This window comes from Aptenodytes forsteri, unplaced genomic scaffold (genome assembly GCF_000699145.1).
Source record: "Aptenodytes forsteri isolate BGI_AS27 unplaced genomic scaffold, ASM69914v1 Scaffold93, whole genome shotgun sequence".
Lineage (NCBI taxonomy): Eukaryota > Metazoa > Chordata > Aves > Sphenisciformes > Spheniscidae > Aptenodytes > Aptenodytes forsteri.
In genome coordinates, this window is record NW_008794665.1 from 2,122,174 (window position 1) to 2,141,001 (window position 18,828).

The 18,828-nt window shown below is 38.3% G+C and overlaps 1 protein-coding gene across 1 annotated transcript in view; it reads left to right on the forward strand.

Annotated features, from left to right (window-relative positions):
- Nucleotides 1–18,828, forward strand: part of GRID2 (glutamate ionotropic receptor delta type subunit 2) — a 766,470-nt gene that overhangs the window by 503,692 nt on the left and 243,950 nt on the right. The window contains 1 exon segment of the mRNA XM_009273536.1: nucleotides 16,320–16,373. Within this exon segment, the coding sequence (XP_009271811.1) occupies nucleotides 16,320–16,373 (54 nt within the window).

Genomic DNA, 18,828 nt, shown 5'->3' on the forward strand with positions numbered 1-18,828 from the left:
ACCCATTCCCTGTTATGTTTTGTTCCATGTAACTGTTGTAGCACATTTCACAATTGTTCCTTTCAATATTATCTACCCCGGAAAGGAAGGTACAGCCATACATCCTTCCTCCTCTTTCCCATTTATATGTGCCCTGATCGGTAAGGTGATAATGTGACAGAATCTGAAGTGAGCAGAGGGGAAGTAGCACCCCTACTTAGAGCCTTTTTGAGTGTCTCAGTAATTAATTTTGACAGTTGTAAGTGGTGTAAAGCCCAGGCTCCATGCCCCAGTGCGAAAAAGCACCCATAGCTAATACGCAGGAGGTCTGGTGCATGTTCACCATGCCTGTATATCTGCAAAGCACTGCCCTGTCTCAAGCGCAACAGATGGGAACTCATTGCACATGAGAGCATGGTGTGACACCTTCCTGTGTTTTCCACTTGTCCCTAGGACCAGAGGAAGAGCAGAAAAAAAATGTGGTTGCAATATTTTTACTTGTAGGGACTTCAACTTACAGGTCTGATTAACCTAGCATAATGTTTTCAGTGCCTCCATCTCCCTGAATATGTATGCTCATGCAAAAAAACACCATAGGCTTTCAAGAAGCATACATCCACAGACTGAACAAAGCCTCAGAGACTTCCAAAGGAGGCAGTCCGTGCACTTTTTTCCAGCTAGGTGTTGCCAAGTACATTTGTACTTTAAATGCCCTTTAAACAAGTGAAACACAGCTGCGGGTGGCTGTGGGGAGCCTTGGTGCGTGTATAAGGGTATACTACAAATGGAGTGGGTCCTGGAGCGTAATGAAAAACCTGCTGCCTCCAAAAAGAGGTTTTGTGCTTACAGCATGAAATATTCCAAGACGTGAACCTTTATTTTAGTTGTATTAGGTGAAGGAGTATGACTTTTCATTCCTTTCCATGTATCCCTCCTCATACTGAACCAAAGCAGCAGTTCTTGTCCTGATACCTCTAATCTTAGCTACTCTCAGATCAAATCTGATTTTGGGGTTGGGAGATACGGTACTGCACATTTAATTCCAAGTTTTTTGTTGCATTTGTTCTCGAAGTAAAGGCAAAATTATAGTCCTTTCTTTAAAATGTCAAAGTATAATCATAAGAACAGTGATAACTTCTCGCTAGAGAAGGTATCTCATTTGTTTCAGATATTGCTCAGTCACGTGCCAGGATGCCATTGTTAGACATCATACAAGTGCAGAACAATAGTGATAAAAATATCCTTTTTTGCTATAAATGTATATTAGAAAAAGTCATCTATTGGCTATTGAAACGTACATTCAGGAAGATTCATATTGTGACAGAAATATGGCACTCTGTTTTTATCTTCTTTTGCCCAGGGGAGAGTGAAATAGATACACAATAAGCAATTCTGATGGCCTCTTTTCCATTTTGGAGACATGTTACGGCGTGCAGAGGGTCGTGGATCAAAGTTTGAATCTTTTTCAGTAGAAGAAATTTTCTGTGATGTTTATGAGGAAAATTTTCTGTGTTCCAGGATCCTGGAACTGGCACTCTGTTTTTATCTTCTTTTGCCCAGGGGAGAGTGAAATAGATACACAATAAGCAATTCTGATGGCCTCTTTTCCATTTTGGAGACATGTTACGGCGTGCAGAGGGTCGTGGATCAAAGTTTGAATCTTTTTCAGTAGAAGAAATTTTCTGTGATGTTTATGAGGAAAATTTTCTGTGTTCCAGGATCCTGGAAAATAAATTTAGGGGCTGGATTGTAAACCCGTGTAAAGGACATTTTCACATGTACAAAAATACATTTCTGATCTCTCAGAAAAAGCTGACAGCATATAGGACAGGACATGGTAGATGAAATAAATAGGAATAAATGTGTGGTGCGTGCATATATGTATACATGAATTGTGTGTTCTAGGACAAGAGGAAAATAAGCTTTTTTTTGTTTAGTCAGAACAATGTTATGTTTTCAGATAGCTGTATTTTGTACCCTATGTTGCAAGCATCAGACATTGCAGTAATGAAGTTTTTTAGTATGTTTCAAGGATGCCAGTGCAGAAAATGATCTGAACCTGGATTTCTCATGATTCCTTAGAGCTTTTGTCTTTCTCACTGCGCTTTAATCCGTATCTGTCTCTCATGAACTTTAATACATATCTATAGAAAGTCCTTCCCTTTCCCTTCTCCAAGTTTCTGGTTGATCGCAGAAGAGATTTCACTTTTAATTTTTTCTCTTTCATTTTTTTTAATAATTCTCTTGACTCCTCTAGAAAAAACACTTAGTGTGCACCTAAGAAAAAGTACCATAAAAAGATGTGGTACGAAGGCACTGCCTATCCAAGTGGCAAGAAGTGGAAGCAAATGTGTCACAGCTTCCCTGGCTCCTCTTGCAGTGACAGCCAGGGAGAAGGCCTCTTGCTCAGTAGGGGACCAGCAGCCAAAAAAGCTGAAAAAACAGAGGGGAATACCCAGAAAAATCAATAAAATACCCAGCAAAGGCTCTGCTGGTGCAGTTTTCCCCTGCCCCTGAAATCTTTCTTCTCATCCTGATGGTGCTTCAGTGATGGAGATAAAATGTGGCGTTGGCAGACGAGAAAGCGTGGTGACTCCAGGCAGCGGTCTGGGGCTGACAGGGTCATAAGTGCCCATCGTCAGAGTAGGCAGTGCCATATATGAAGCACATAGAGGGAATATAGTGTGCCCCTAAAAGCAGCTATAGAAATGCGTTCAGTTGCAGTCAGTTAGCAGTGTCTGAGCAGATATGTTTAATTGCACGGCAGTGTGCAGTGATCATGGTCCCTTCTTGCTTGCAGGTGGGGTTCCTGGCTGGGGAAGGGATGGGGGACAGGGGAAGGGTTTTCCCCCATCCTGCCCCTGACTTAGCTTTGGGAAATGGCTCAGGCAGTTGCCTGACATTTGACACAGCTCTACTGGGATGTGCCAGCCTGTCTGCCTCGAGTAGGCTGGGATTTAATTGAACTTGAGATGGGCCATAATTATGCTCACACATTCAGAATTTCGCTTAGGTGAACAGCAAACTTCACTGTAATTTACTTCTTCATGACAGATGTCTATTTCTCTTACTTCCTGCATAATAGACCAAATAATGACCTTCCTAGATCGTTGTGATTTTTTTCTTTGTCTTTCTTCCTTTTTCTTTATTCTTTTGACTGGCTCAGCTTTGCACTCTGTATACTTGGAGGCCCACAGAGGACTTCTGATGTACTTGCTCCCAGCTGAAAATACAGCCTTATAGCCAACTTGTTTTTCCTATCAATCAGTCTGGAGAGAATAGTGCTCTATCTTGTTGATCATTCTTGTGTAAAGCTCATGTATCACTTCAAGGATTGTCTGGCTATTGGATCTGTCAGTTTGCTTCTATCACCGTCCAAAAGCAAAGACTGTGTGACCATAATATTAATAGTCGGAACAGGAGAGATATATTACTGTTCTGGTTCAGGTTAGTCAAAAAGGATGATTGAAAGAATGCTACCAAAATGCAGTGCTTAAAGGTAAAATGATGTTTGACAGTGCCTGTGAGAAAAAGAAATGTGATTCTAGAAAAATTATGACATTCTGTAATGTGCCTTTCATAATTTACATCAAGGTACCTGTGCCGGTAATCTCTTATACATATGAATTATTTTCATCACATGAGTAATTTCATCAACTGAGTATTTACACTGACTTTAGAGGGACTGTTAGCATAAGTACGAGAAGTTATTCATGTTTGTTGATCTAAACTAAAAAAAAAGGCAATTAAAAATTATGGTTTTAGCTTCTTTTTCATGAAAAAATACAGCTAGAATCAGGGCTTAGACTAGAATGGTCTTCAATACTTTGTGCAAAAGTTAAAAAGGTCTTCATTTTTCTTCATAACTCATTTTCCTAAGGCTATTGTCGCTTTCACAAACTTAAAATGCAGAAGTAATTGTATTTTGAACAAAATGCATGCTGTTTTTCCTTTTCTGGAATGCTCAAATCGTCTTAAAGTTCTCCCACCCTTTTCTCCATCAAAGCTTTTCAATTTATTTTTAAATGATGATAGCAAGGATCTAATTTAAGCCTCTTTGTTCAGTATGTCAAAAGAAATGGGCAACTGTTCCATAATAAAAATTCGAGAAACAATTCTTAGCAACTTAATCCCCCAAAATTATTAAAGAACTGTACGGAATGGCTCAAATTACGCTGTGTATGTTAAATGCTGATAGTTTTCTGTTTTACTTATGATTGCAACCTTTGCCTCCCCTATAATACCTCTGCACTTTGTTTTAAATACCTTAAAACAGAAGTGGTTTAGAATATCTACCCATACTTGATGACCAGAAAGTTTCATCTGCTTCTGTAAATGAATGCATGTTGGCCACTTGTGCTATCCTTTCACTGATAAAGTACTTTCCAGTCTGTTAGGATCTGTCCTATATCAGAGCCGAGCTGATGTCCCAGGTGCAGCTGTATTTCAGGTGTGCCTGAGCCACGGGCAATGGCAAATTGCCTCATTGCCTCACACAAACAATTCTGGCATGTTTGTATCCCCAATATCTGTCCTTCAAAAAAATAGATGCTGTTAGGACACTTTGGATCCAGATGCAGTTACTGTGTGGAACCAGCTTTTAAACCAACATCAAACAATGATGACAAAAATGTACATAATTTCTTTCTTTTTAGGGCTGGAAAATAATTTAACCTGCATCAATTTCTGCTGAGTTGTCATACTTCTGTTAGCTTAACCATTAGCAGCTATAGGAACATGGTAATACACAGGGTGCTTTGTATTCACCTTGAACCTTACTTTGTTAATAACTTTCAATGATATATATGAAGGATTTCAGATCTAAGGTATGCAAACAGATTTCTGGCCAGCAGTTTTTTGGGGAGAAGCTGAATCTGAACTACGTTGCATGGTCAATGTTAGAACAGACATTGCTTATCATAAATATGTTATGGTACTGTTAAAAATCTTTGAATTATGGCTTAGGTTCGTGTAGTTGACTGGTTGAAAGTTGGGTAATAGCAGAATTTCCTAAAATGTAGAGGTACTTTATTAGGAAAATTATGAAAAAAGGCTGCTGTTTCAATCCATGCCCTCTCTAAGACTCAGCGAGTCCCTGTGCAGATCTTCTGGGCTTGCAATGCCTTTGGACCTTTAGTAAGAGTGATCCATTTTATTGATCTGTTGTGAAGCACAGAAACCAAAATGGCTCATGGGCTTTGCATTTGATATTGCAATTTGGTGGTCAGAATATTTTTAATATGTTTAGAATAGATTTTGTCTTGTTACGCGTGCTTTTGAGAGGATTTTTTTTCATAGGGAGCTTCAAGCCTGCAGCCACTTAGAAGTCTATTAAACTACTCTTGATTCTTAAACTCCTAATACCAGAAAAAATGCTTTCAGCCTGCGTACTGGGAGAGGAGCTGAATGCTAAGTTTATGTGCAAGTCAGAAATGCGGGCTATCTCGCTTGAACCTCTGCCACTGTTGTTCTCTACAGATATGTGAAATGACAGGAGAGGCACCACCATAAAGCTGAAGAGCAAAAAGAGCTGATGGCTTTAGGGATATTTTGTCACTTGAACGGTGACCTTTGTTAATAACACCTGTGGTAGGAAAATGAAATACTTTCTGTTTCAGTAATGTCAGTCTGATGCTTGGCAACAAATGCTTTTAAGGCAGACAGTGAAGAAGAAAAAAGAACAGCACCGCTATATTCTGTAGTGTATGTTGTTTAACATTTTCCCTGCTACACAGTCAGACTAGATCTTGAGTTTGCTAACAGATGCAAAAGGAGTTGAAACCACATTTCCGTATCACTAATAAAATACACAACATGCTGCCAGCATAATCAGGGCTGGATTTTCAAGGCATTCAACTTACATTTAAAAACCTGAATGGAATGGGCAAGTTTTCAAAAGCACTCAGTATCCTGCAGCCCCTGTTGCGGGAAATCTGGCTAACTTACAGATGCTGAGCAATTCAGAGGGTCTGGCCCTAAAATATTCCCTTGCTATTCTTGGAAAAAAAAGGTGAACTAAGCCATGCATTTTCAGTTTGAAGATAGAAATTCAATCTATACGTTTAATAGTTCTCCTACTTAAATTCTTTCAAAAATTTAAAAACAACAGCACCCACACCTAGTATCAGAAAACAATTAACCAAAATTGGCCAAACCAACTATTTTAAATTTAATTGGTTTTGTTTTGGTTTTTTTTTATTAATTTGGGTTGCTGGTACCTGGGGTGGACAGGAAGTTTTTCATGGAAATTGGCTGCTATTAAGAAAACTGGTATTTTGCCTTTGGGTGTTTTGTTTGCTTGCTTTTAAACAGTGGCAGTCTAAAAGTATTTGTTCACACTACCAAATAGCTTTCTGAATCAGTGATCCTGTTCTTTTTTTGCTGTTCTTCACTTACTTCCTTCAAGTTCTTCCTCAAACCCCATGTTTTTCACCCCTTTCTGACAGTGGTTTCCATACTAATTAACTATTCTTCTTATTTAAACTGGTGTAAAGCAAGAGTAACTGCACTACAATCTACAGAATTACTCAGGTATAAAATCAGATATGGATGAGAAGGGCAAGGTTATTTAAAAATACTACCTTTACATGATTCCTTTACAAGTTTTATTCGAATCAATGTCCTTTTGCTGAGTGCAGTCAACCCATACTAATGCACACTGGGAAGGAATCTTGTGCCTTACAGGTGTACTTTTCTTCAGTCTAAGCCTTTCACTGCCTTACAAAAGTGATAACTTTATCTGGTTAATCATGATTCCCAATTAAAAGCATTATGTATATGTTTCCATATTGGCAACAGGTTTAAAAATACACAAATTCATATTTACTGTCTCTTTATATGAGCTACCAAAAGAGCGTGTGTTGAAATTATGACAGATACTATTTTATCACCTGTATTTTTTTTCCTGCAGCCTCCAGAGCTCTCTTCATTAGCAACCTAATTACCTAAAGCGTATGTTAAGAATGATCCATTGTCAAACTGACATTCCTTTTTCCTCTACAAGTTAAAGCCTAGAGTTAATGGCTGTTTGTCTGAGCGTCTCATGTCACGTTAACAGGTTGAAAGGTTTCTTCATATTGGTAAGGCTTGGCATAAACCTGCTGCTACCTATAAAGTCGGCAAAGGGTTAAAAGTAGGAATTGAACTTTTCATTCTGTTTAGAAAAATAACTTAGGTGTATAGATAAGATAAATTTAAATCTATAAAAAAACTTCATTAATCCCCAGCTTTCCCTGTTGTGGAGAAATTCTGGCCTTGGTGAAGTCGGTTACAAAGATGTCAAAATCAGCAAGGCCGTTATTTTCCCTCTATTGGAGGACTTGTCCACAGCCTTTAACCTAGAGTGAGTTCACTCAAAGGGTATCTCCTGAATGTGTTGGAGTGTGGGAGGTGGTGAGGTGTTTAAAACAAACAACACAGTTTGGAGAAATCTCTGATTCTAGCTCTTAATCCATACAGAGGAGGAAATTTTGAGACTTTAGCATAGATTTAGGCTTCTTATGTTTGACTCTTCACCTTCAAAGGTGATGACAACCAGTTTGATTCAAAGCCTGTGTTCAACCCGAATACTCAAGTTTTCTGCTTAGATTTCAGACTTCCAAAGGGTATTCAGCTTTAAAAAAAAAAAAAAAAAAAAGAAAAAAGAAAAAACAAGTAACAGATGAAGAACAAGAGATCTTCAGGCATCAATTTAGTACTATCACTCTGAACAAAATCTAGTTATGTATAAAAGAGATTACAAGAAGTTCTTAACAAGAAAGGAAGGTACAGGCAATTGTACAACAGTAATGAATCTGAATTTCTGAATTTACATGAGGGTTTGAATGACTTCGTTACTTTGAAATAAGCAGTTTCTAGGTGGGAGGTACATTATTGTTCATTAAGAAATACTATTCTACATTCTAGCAACTGTCTTCCAGTGCAGGTAGCGTAATATGCTCATGGTTCTGAGTTAAAGCCAAGTAGTTTCAGAACAGATCTGTGGTGTTTTTGTTGGGTTTGGGTTTGGGTTTGTTTTTCTTCTTTTTCAGAGTGGTTATTACAAACAGTTTTCATGAGCATAATCAGAATATAAATCAAAACATAAATTTGGAAATAACAAAACTGACTGTAAGAATAAAAAAATCCTTAAAATTAAAGCTTCTTAAATTACTTACAAGTATTATTTTAAACCTATAGTCTACAGGTTGACCACAGAGGAGGATGCATGGTTTTAGATTCCTATAAAATAAATACATTATTAGGTTTTCTCAATGATGAAGGAAATGAAAAATTTAAAATGGCCATTTTTACCAGACAGAATGCATTTTTATTATGTGTTCTCAATACAAGCCTATGGTCATACTCACTGAAGTATTAATGCTGTGTTTATTTACTTCTATTGAACATTAGCTGTTGACTTGTTTTCTTTAGCATGGGGCTGATTTCTCTACTTGAACTGCCTCCATCTCTTAAAATTTTAGGGCAAGGGAGATGAAATCTTCCCTGGAGCTTGACTTGTTTCAAATATAATTAGGATGGCAAGCCAAGTCAATATAAAACTAATTATTTAGTGGAATAACCCAATTCTTTTAGTTTAAAAGTATCATCTTTTGAAATAAATCTGAAAAAAGGGAAAACTGATCCAGTACTTCAACTACTTCTTTCTTTTTCAAAGAAATGCGCTCTTATGAGACAAGCAAATGGAAGCCATATCAGCCATCTCACCTGTCCTTAGGAGGAGACTAGAAGATGTTTCCGCCCCCCCTCCCCTCAAGTGCTGTAGAAACTTGCTTTTTAATCCTTGGTACCTAGGTTACTACTGGCGTAGGGGTTTCTCTATCAGATTTCACCCAATGTATTCTTTTTTTGCTTAGAAGGACCTTGAGGGAAAGGAATCCCAGAAAGGGATGATACTCCGTAAGAATAAAAATAAGTATTGCCATGTGTGGGTTTTTTCCCCTCTCAAGAGTGGAAATGGGTAGAGATTAAAATTAGATTCCAAAAATACTGCCTTTGGTGAAGAGAGATTTTTATGAGCTTTATTTTCTGGTGTGCAAGAATGAGCTTTATAAATCAGCAACTGATTTCCCTACTGAGAAGCTCAAAGTAGGAAGTGCTCTCAGAGCGGAGACACAGAAATGGTCTTGCTGTGGCACCAGCAGGAAGAAATGGTATAAATAGCCTGATAAAATGGTGGTGGTTTAATGAACTAGCAGCTAGATGGAAAAACAGGAGGAAGAAAAAAAAACCCACAACAAAAAAAACCTTGGAGACGAGGTCAGGATTTCCATGCACAGGTCCTGCAGTGTTTAACTTGGTACACCATACTAATTAGTACAACTCCATGCATTTACCTTTCCAAACTTCAGATTAGTTAAGGCAGTCTTCAGTTTATCACCTAACTTTCTTAGTACTACCTGTACATTAGCTATGTAGTCTTAACTTTCATATTTTGCTTTGCATACCACTGCTTGAGGAGCCATCTATACTACAGAGACTGCTCTAGGTGCCCAAATTAGTCAAATCACATCTCTTCAGTTAAAGGAAATGTTAAGAAATGGCCTCTGACTTCTTCTAATTGTTTGGTGGTTGTTTTTTGGGTTGGTGTTTGGTTGTTTTTTGGGGGTGGTGGTGGGGGGGTGGCTTCCTGTCTCACATATGTGTACAGGAAGCCTGGTTTTTATCATATCTTAGTGGTCAGCAAATTGCTATGTCCCTGGGAGAGAAAGTTAGGTCGAGGCATATATTCACCTATGAAACAGCAGTGGTGACTCTAAGAGGTTGGTCTATGAAAAGACACGGGCAACAAATCTAGTGGTATTGGACGAAAGCAATTTATCAGCCTTCCAGCTGGAGGAGTGCAGTTCAGATTACAAGATGGTGTAAATGGGACATATGGTAGACAGAGGAGGTTTGGAAGAGGTTAGCTGAGTTTGTGTCCCAGCTCAACTCTTGGGAAAACTAACTTTCTAAATCACTTTCTAAATTATTTCAATACCGGCCAGTTCCAAAACAAGGGATTATGCAATGCCATCTGCTGGCTTTTGTGAAAAATCAAATGGAAAATGAGGTTTGCTCAGTGGTGGTCCAGCAGAAAGAGATTCACAGTAACTACCACAGCTCCTGGTGGAGCAGAAAGTGAACAGGAAGGCCAGCTCTAGTTGGAGACACTTTTCTTCAGCATTTTGAGAAATGAGTCATGGCATCTGGGTGGCTTGTTGTAGATCAGTCCCAACTGTAGCAAAGGTAAAACTGGAGCCCAGGGTTCTCCCCTATGTTTCAAACAGGAGACACTTGGGATGGCCAGATTCTGTATGGATCTTTTCATACACACAATGTTTCTGCTCATTAGATGTTTGCAAGACTCATCCGACTTGTTGCATGTGTCTGGAGATGAATTTTGAAGACCCAGAACAGTCTTCCTGGGTTTCCTTTATAAGGGTTCTGATCTGTATCTTGTAGTTTTGGCCCACTCCTGTGGGCCCATATCTGTAAGGAAGAAGAGATGTAGAGAACTTTTTATGTCATTTTCCATTAAATTACATGCCCTTTTTGTTGGAAGCTATTTTGCTTTCTTGCTTGCATACAAAGAGCTTGCATGCTGGCACTACTACTGCTTTACTTGCTTTAGATTGTCTTGCATTTAGCCCATTTGAAGGTTTGAGCATGAACAATAGAAATAGTTGTGGTAAATTGTCAAGCTCTTCCAAAGATTCAGAAGTTCTGGAGTTACTGCCAATGACAGATGGTTTGTCCTTGCTCATCACTTGTGTTCTTGACAGCATTTTTCTGCTCTCTGCAAAATCTCCTTTGGTGTGTACTTGAATTCTTTAGAAAAAGAAAATTATTTTCTGCTTCATCCCTGTTCTTGCTCATTGGTTCAATAGCATCCGTGTTTGACTAAGTGAAGCAGAAGTTTGATTTATTTTAATAGGGTGTTAGGAGAACTGCTGGAGTTTGACATGAGCGCATTTCTAAAGTTACAAAGATGTTAAGAATGATCTTTTATATCTGTTTCTGTGGATTTCTATGACTATGAATGGCACTGCGTACTCAACGGGTTGTATCCTTTGCTGCAAGATTTATGCAACTAACGACACAATGTGTTTAAACAGTCCAGTGTGAAGTCTCAGTCTGAGCAGTGGTTGTGTGGGTAGAGAGTGAACTTCTTTTTCAGTTTTTCCACAATTTCATGAAGTCTATTTCAGAACTGGCCTGCTAACTTGCTGCTTTGATTCTTAGTGCTGGAGAATTATGTGATATGGCATTAAAAATAACTGAACACTAACAGCCTATAGATGAAAAAATGCTGAATTCATAAAAATTGTTCTTTGAAGTTGTTGGCTGTATTGGGTGTCCTCTGCTTGTTCTCTGACATATTTAGTTGGGTGAGACAGGAATGTGTGAGTTGCTACGGGCATTAGACTGCAAGGATGCAGCTCCCCAGTTCATACTGGAGTTCATCTGCTTATGTATGTTCCTGCACAGTGGAGGTATTCAATGGCACAGCAGAAATGTGATCTCAACAGCAAAAAATGCCTTTTTGTTAGTATTGTTTCAAATATTTACCCTTTCAGTAAATAAAAACGGTCTGAACTGCACAACAGTTAATACCGAATTAATAAGTTTCTGCTTCTTTTAGCTACTGCTAGTACGATTCATCACAGTTAAGAAAGCAAAATATATTTGGAAGCACAAAAGCAGCCATCTTGGGTTAGACCAAAGACTGTTTCGGTGTCTTATCTCCAAAGGTGGCTGTAAGCAGATGCCTGAGGGAGCAGTAAGAACAGGGTAGGCATATGTGATACTGTCTCCTAATACTCTCTCAGCTAGCACCTGTGTTTAGCTTTAGAGAGCTTTCTGCATTGAGTATCACTGTGTGTGTTTAGTAACCCATAGCTGAATTCTTGTACGATTTCCTCTAGAGGAAGCGTGAAAAGATAATTTGTCAATTATGTGCATGGTTTTCATTGTTTTGGAAAGGATCAATTCTCCTCCATTTAGTATCTGTGTAGGATTTTGGTGTTCAGCCCTCATTATGAATACACACTCTAGTTTTTCTCAGTTTTAGCTTAAGAGGTGAGCTGCCTAAACAATACTTTCATCTGCCTTCTGTCTTGTATGGAAATTTCCAGTCTGTCCCTTGCTTTTCAGGAATGCACAGTGCTGCTTCCTGTCACGGAGCCAGCAGAACCAGTGGATAAATCTGAAACTTGCATTGTATTAAAATGCTTGGGGTCTTGAAGCCCCTACCTCCTCCATCAAATTGTTTTATTGCTTCCAATTTACAGGATATCAGATTTCTTTTTCATTACTGCCCTTATACCTTTGCAAGCATTATCTTGTACAGTCGTTATTCCCTGGCACAAAACACAAGTTCATGCCAGCTCACTTGATATGCATGCAGATGTGAATTTCAACCAGGAAAAGATCATCACTCATATAACAAATATGTGTTTTAACTTTCTGAACATATTAGTCATAGAAACCTTCTACACAACTGCATTATATACTTCTATTGAAGCTGTGTTATATCTGCTTTTAGGTTATGGTCAATTTTAAGCAGAACCAGCCATGCTCTTTTGGATTTTTTTACTTTAATCTTATTTGTTATCATCCCTTCCAAGTGAAAATGCAGTGGCTTTTTTAAGTAAACAAAACAGTAAACTCAGTAGATAGACAAGGGCTTCGTGGAACATTGTGTCATGACTGTAAAGGCTTGTTGTGTCCAAGTAATGACTGTTTTACTGACAGATAATTGGATCTAGGTTGTGTTGCTGCTGGCTTTAGATATTTTTTTGTTGTTTTGGAGTGATTTAATATAATCTTGAACTTGTAAACTTGTGGTTATTAATAACTGCTGATCGAGAGAATCTTCTGACTGTCACATTATGCATATGATTACTGTTAGTGTTTGAAGAAAACTTTATAGAGTTGAACAACCTTTTCCTTCAAGCATCAAAACTGAAGGTTTACATAGTACTGTAAAACGGTGGCTGTGCCTGTGCATTCTTCTACACTGAAAAACGTAAGAATCACAATAATTGGAAAATATTGGAAGACTATTAATGATGATGATAATAGTATAGTGCCCTGCAATTCATACAGACATAGTCAGAATGTGCACTGCCCAACTTTAAAGTCAACTAAATGCACAATATAGGCCATACAGGGAGAAGAGATATTCAGAGGTGAGGGACTGAGATGCAGCAGCCTGATCCTGCTGAAATGGACAGCTCTTTTGTGAGTGGTATCAGTGGGACTAAGATTTCATCAGGTAAGACCAAATGGCCCAAGGGTGAAAAGGTGGCCTTGAAATCCCAATCTCATGCTGAGTCCCATTTTAGATGTAAATCTATATTTCATCAAATAAAATAAAATATAAAAAAAAAATATCTAGCAACTTTCTCAGGGCATCATCAGTCATCTTTTTAAGCAACCACTGTCAATCCTAGAACAAGCTTTGGGTGGATGGGCTAAGGAAAATGCCAAAAAGCAACTTCTGGCAGACTGAAAGGGAAAGTGAATTCTTGAATGAGGGGTATTTGTAGCCCATCTAAACTTAGAATATATTAGTTTGAGTGTCTCTGAGTACGTTACAAGTTCATCTCAATTTGACATAAGCTTTTTGAAAATGGCTTTAATGTTAAGTAGATTCATGAATGCATAAACTTTAATGGATAAAACATGATCTTTCTGCTGAGGAGTCTCGACTGTAACTGAAAAATAGATGCATTTCATCTTATTATTTGCAAGTTGTGAATAAATCTGTCACAGGTAGCCTGAGCTGCTTGAAATAATGAGTGACTTGTGAGACCAGTAAGCCTCTTCCAGAGTCCGGCTTAAGTGGTCTGTGAACTGTACATAATAAAAACAGTGACACTTATAACCATACACTGTTGAAAAGGCCTTGTCTAATTGAAATTTGAGAGCCTAGGCAAAGTAGATACACAGAACCAAGTATTTATAAAGAAAATAAATGAACTGAAACCAAAGTTTTAATGGACGATAAAGTGCATTAAAATCTGATTATCCGAAGCTTCAGGCACAAAGAAGTGATCAACCTCGCTTTTACTGTGTTATTAAAAAACTTAACAGAAAATGTGAATTTTCATTTTGTGGATTCCTTCATTCTGAAGTTTCGGTTGACTGCCATTTTGAAGCAGAGAAAGAGCTTAGGGGCCATTTGTGGAACATAATTATCATTGTCATTCCCCTTACACCACTGGAAGCCTTGACTCCAAGGGCGTCCCTCTGGCAGGCTGCCTTGGAGCCACAGGAACCTCAGGAGACCTCATCTTGAGCACAGTAGTTAAGGCAGAGCAGACATTCCTAGCGGGACATCCTGGAGCCAGAAGTTAGGAGGGACAAGGTTGCCAGGAACCTGACAAAAAATCAGAAAATGTCAGATGTGCTGTGTTTTGTTTTGTTTTGTTTCTTTTTAAATTCTGCTTGCTTTCAGCAGAAATATATGTAGATTGACTAGCAGAATTGCTTCTGCTTCAGTAAGGTGTTGATTTGTTTTGTCTTATAGAAAATTTAAATGGCATTGCTTATGTTGTAACTGGCATAAACTTTCTATGCTTGGGAACTTTATATAAGGAGCAAATGCTCCCGTGAGAACTTGGTTACTATTCTGTCTATTTTTAACCTTTCTCTGTTCCTGGATTTGTTTGTCTTCCAACTGGTTTGATATGAGAGATCTGATTAGAACAGCCATGCTCCAGCTCAAGCATCCTGGCCTGTAGTGGTGCCTCCCATCACTTAGTTACTCAGTTTCTATCTTGTTCCTTTATATGTGCTGTGTGGACGCCTACTGTGGAGAATGCAAGAAAATGTCAAAGCAACACGACAAAATACACTGTTTTCACCACAGAGAAAGAGTAGTGAGTCTAAATTCCATGTAAAGTGAGGACCCTGATTCCTACTGCTAATAATGTTGACATTTTCCAGGAGCACATTAGCAGCTATGGCTTTCATTTCCCCTCGGTTCTTGTTGGTGCTGTGAGTTTCAAATAAGAAGTCAGTTCATATACTGCTGCTCTTGGGTTTTTTTCCAGTCTCTCCAGATCAGAATTTCCAATCTTGCCTATCGTTCTAGTAAATAAGCAGTGACCCCAATTCTAACGGCCTTTGAATTAATAATGAAGGTTATCAGTATGGGATCTTTTGCTGCTCTTAAGATTTGTGGCCAGTTGTTCTCCTTTGAACATGGCACAGTAAATTGCAATCATCCTTGGCAACCGCTGTTTGTGATGGTCATCATTAAAAGCCAAACATGACTGCTGTGCAATGGTCCAAGTAATAACAGCCCAGCACTAGTCATCTACTTGAACATTAAAACATTGTAAGTTCCAAGCCTTGTTTCAATTTTTGTCTTTGTTTTTTTCTGGGATTCAACGCAGGTTTAAGTATCGAGTAGTTTTGAATTGTGAATCAAGATGAGCATGATGATTATACAAATAAAATGGGATTAATTATGTTTTAAAATGACTTCAGTGTCAATGCTAATTCATTTAGAAAAAAAATGTAAAGGTGTCCAGCCTTTTCTATAGTTTGTTTCTGGCCTCCCTCCTGTCGATGATTTCTTTCCTAGATAATGAGAGCAGACCAAATGAGTTTCTACTGCGAAGGTGAATCAAACATGACACGTCACAAAAGTTTAGTGGATTCAAGGAGGGAAAGAATATGGCTGAGTGGAAGATGAATTAGGAAGTACACTTTCATTCCAGCACAGAGGCAGCTCCTGGAATAATTTTCAGGAAAGGAGAGGGTGCGTGGGAGGAGGATTAGAGGCCCTCTGTGCATGGTGCCTGGGGCAGGCCATCATTCATCATCCCTGTGACAACCCTCTTTCTCAAGAGAACCCTTTCCTCCCCGCTCTTTGCATTTCTATGAACCCCATCGTTTGCGGTGTGGGTTTTTTTGGTTTGGGTTTGTTTTGGTTTTTTTAAGTCGCAGGCTTCCAGGGTAGGTGTACACTGGAAAGGCCTTAGAAGCAGGAGCTATAGAATTCTGACAAGGGTTACTTGATATTCATTTTCCACCTTCCTCTCTGTTGCTCCCTCTCAACACACAATATTAAGGCAATAACAATTTCATTTTCTCCTCAGTCAACTGAAACATATTCTCTTCTGTGATGCCGGCAATGAAATGTATTTTCCATGTTTAATTAGCAAGTCAAACAATAACACATGCTTCTGCAGAATTTTGCTAAAGCTTCTCTATCCTCAGTTGAATAACAAAGGTCTTCGAGAGCATGTGCTTTGGTTTTTGTCATTTGCAGAGAGCATCCATTTAAATTTTTTTCTAGCTTTCACAAGCAAGCTGACTGATAGCTGGTTTGTTCTCTATTTCAGGTCGTGGAGACTAATTTGGTTGCTTTTGACTGTCACTGGATCATTATAAATGAGGTAACTGTCAAGTGAACATTGTTGTGAACCATGCATCTTGTTCTCAGGCTTACTGGCAATATTCATGCTGATCTTGACTTCGCCAACAGGAAGCAGTAGCTACGACAAAGTTCAGGCACGCTGTGGGAGTGCATGTTGCTTAATAAGAATAGAATGACAAGTTCTTGGACTTCGCTGTTTTGTCTTGCGTGTTTTAAACAGAAGTCCTTCAATGAATAAATGGAAAATAAAATGAAAATAAACCCTTTCCTTCTGAGTATCTTAAGATTTCACATTTGACTTGAGATGACTGTTTTTAGAGGATCTTTTTAAGGTCTTTTTTCATATGTAATCTTTCATAATGGAGTGCTTGTGTTTTGTTTACATTTTAATGATTTTTCTTAATAATAAAAATAATAATTAAAAAATCCCATCTTTCACTTTCCTTTAAGAATTCCCCTAGAATTCAGTCATGGTTGATACCCAAACCTATTGATATTAGTGGGAGGCTTTTTGGTGGACTTCTGGATCAGGTCATATATGGATGTTCATGAAGGAAAAAAAGGAAGAAAGTTAAATTGAGATCCTGTTTTTAAACTGTGAAATAGGTTCTTCCATGAACTTTTGTCAGCTAAAATATGACAAGTCAATATGTGAAGTAGCTTTGCATATATAACATTGAACAATGCAGTTGTTCTTAGATTTGACAGCATTCAGATTTTTCTTTTGTTTTATGAAAAGCAATTTAGTCCAGAACGGCTGAATTCCCTGGGGAGATAATTCTCCCCTAACATGTAGAATGTGTGACTCCTGTGTATTCTCAGGATAAAAGGCTGCTTGGAGACATTGCGTGTAAATTCCAGGTCTACTCTCTGGATTTACTGTGCACTTCTGTTTTCATACTTAATTACTAGATTTTTATTAGTACAGTGGTGCTAATAGTGAGGCAATTTAATCCAAAACATTTTTTTCAAGGTTACAGTAAGGGATAACGTTGTTGCAGTGGGATTGTACTTTGGCCTACTCGTTTAAACCAGTGGATTTTTAACCAGTTTTCCTTGGAGAAAATTATACCTCAGAAAGTGCTGTGAAGACAACCCGAGTCCAGCAGAAATTATTGGTTTGGGCCCTGCATTGCTCCTGATCAGTAACGTGTGTGTTTTCCAGCACTGAATGGGGTGGGCCTCGCTGGTTGAGAACCCAGCTTTAAGCTACAGATGATCATGAGAATAACATATGTGTTTTCTTTTTCCTGTCAGATTAAACTAGAATTCACTTGTAGTGAGTGGAATCTTGAAGTAGAGTGTTCATCTCTACTCTTCAGAGTTAACACTTATTATTTTAAAAAGAGCATTAACTAAATCTAAAGCAGTCCACCATTAACCTCTGTATCAACAGATTAAACAACTATTTCTTAGGCAGAGCCCAGATATTGGCTTGCTGTTCAAGTTAAAGACGCTGCCACTGGTTTTTCATTTTAAATGTTATTCGAATTGGAAAGTTCAAAAGAAGGTGCTTGCTTTTAGCTGTGTCAGATCCTCCACCCTCAAAAAGCAAAATAAAACCGAGGATCCATGCCTAATGTACACACTTTCTCTTTGCTTTTTATTCAGAAATTAGTGTGTCTGTGGAAAAAATTCTGCTTTCTGATCATTGTTATTTGCACATTGCAGCAGATTAAATGGCAGAGCAATCGAAGTGGTTACCGCTCTAAACTGCCTTCTCCACTCCAAAACTTTTTCTCTGGGCTGCGGTCCCAACAGCTAGGAGAGCTGAATGATGTATGCAGAGAAACATACATCATCCCTTCTTAGTTTTATAGTCTTGTATATGAAATGGGTGAAAGACACCCATTAATGGGTGAATTAAGTTCATTCTGACAAACTGTGCTGTAAACCATAGTCATTAAAATCTCTGTATCTCATTCAGTCATTCCTGCTGTTGGTTATAAAGAAGGTGAACGTATTTAATGCCGTCGCATCTTAATCTGCTTCTGGACCTAAATCCATATTCCCACTTAAGTAACTTACTTGCAAGCTCTGTTTGTTTCAAAATGCTAAAAATCTCAATATTTTGTGGACGCAAAAATCAGATTAGTAATAAATAAGATTTGTAGATAATGATATGGAAAGAATCATGTTTTGCCCTATTTTTCCTTATCGCTATGCTCAAATTACAACAGAAATGTAAATCTTTCCTGAATGATGAATGTTGCATAACATTACTTGCTTATCGCAACATTTTACCAGTTCAGTAATAAGATCGCAATGCCTCCACTTCGGCAGTGCAAGATTTGGAAATGCAATGATTTGTAGGCCCCTTACTGTGTGGTATATAAAATATCTATCTCAACATCCAAGTCCATTTGATATGGTTGTCCATTAGCTGTTGATGACCACAGTACTTCCATATGACTGTGATGAATGATCTCAGAGCTTTGCCCGTTTTGTTGCTTACATAAATCTTTTCTGACATC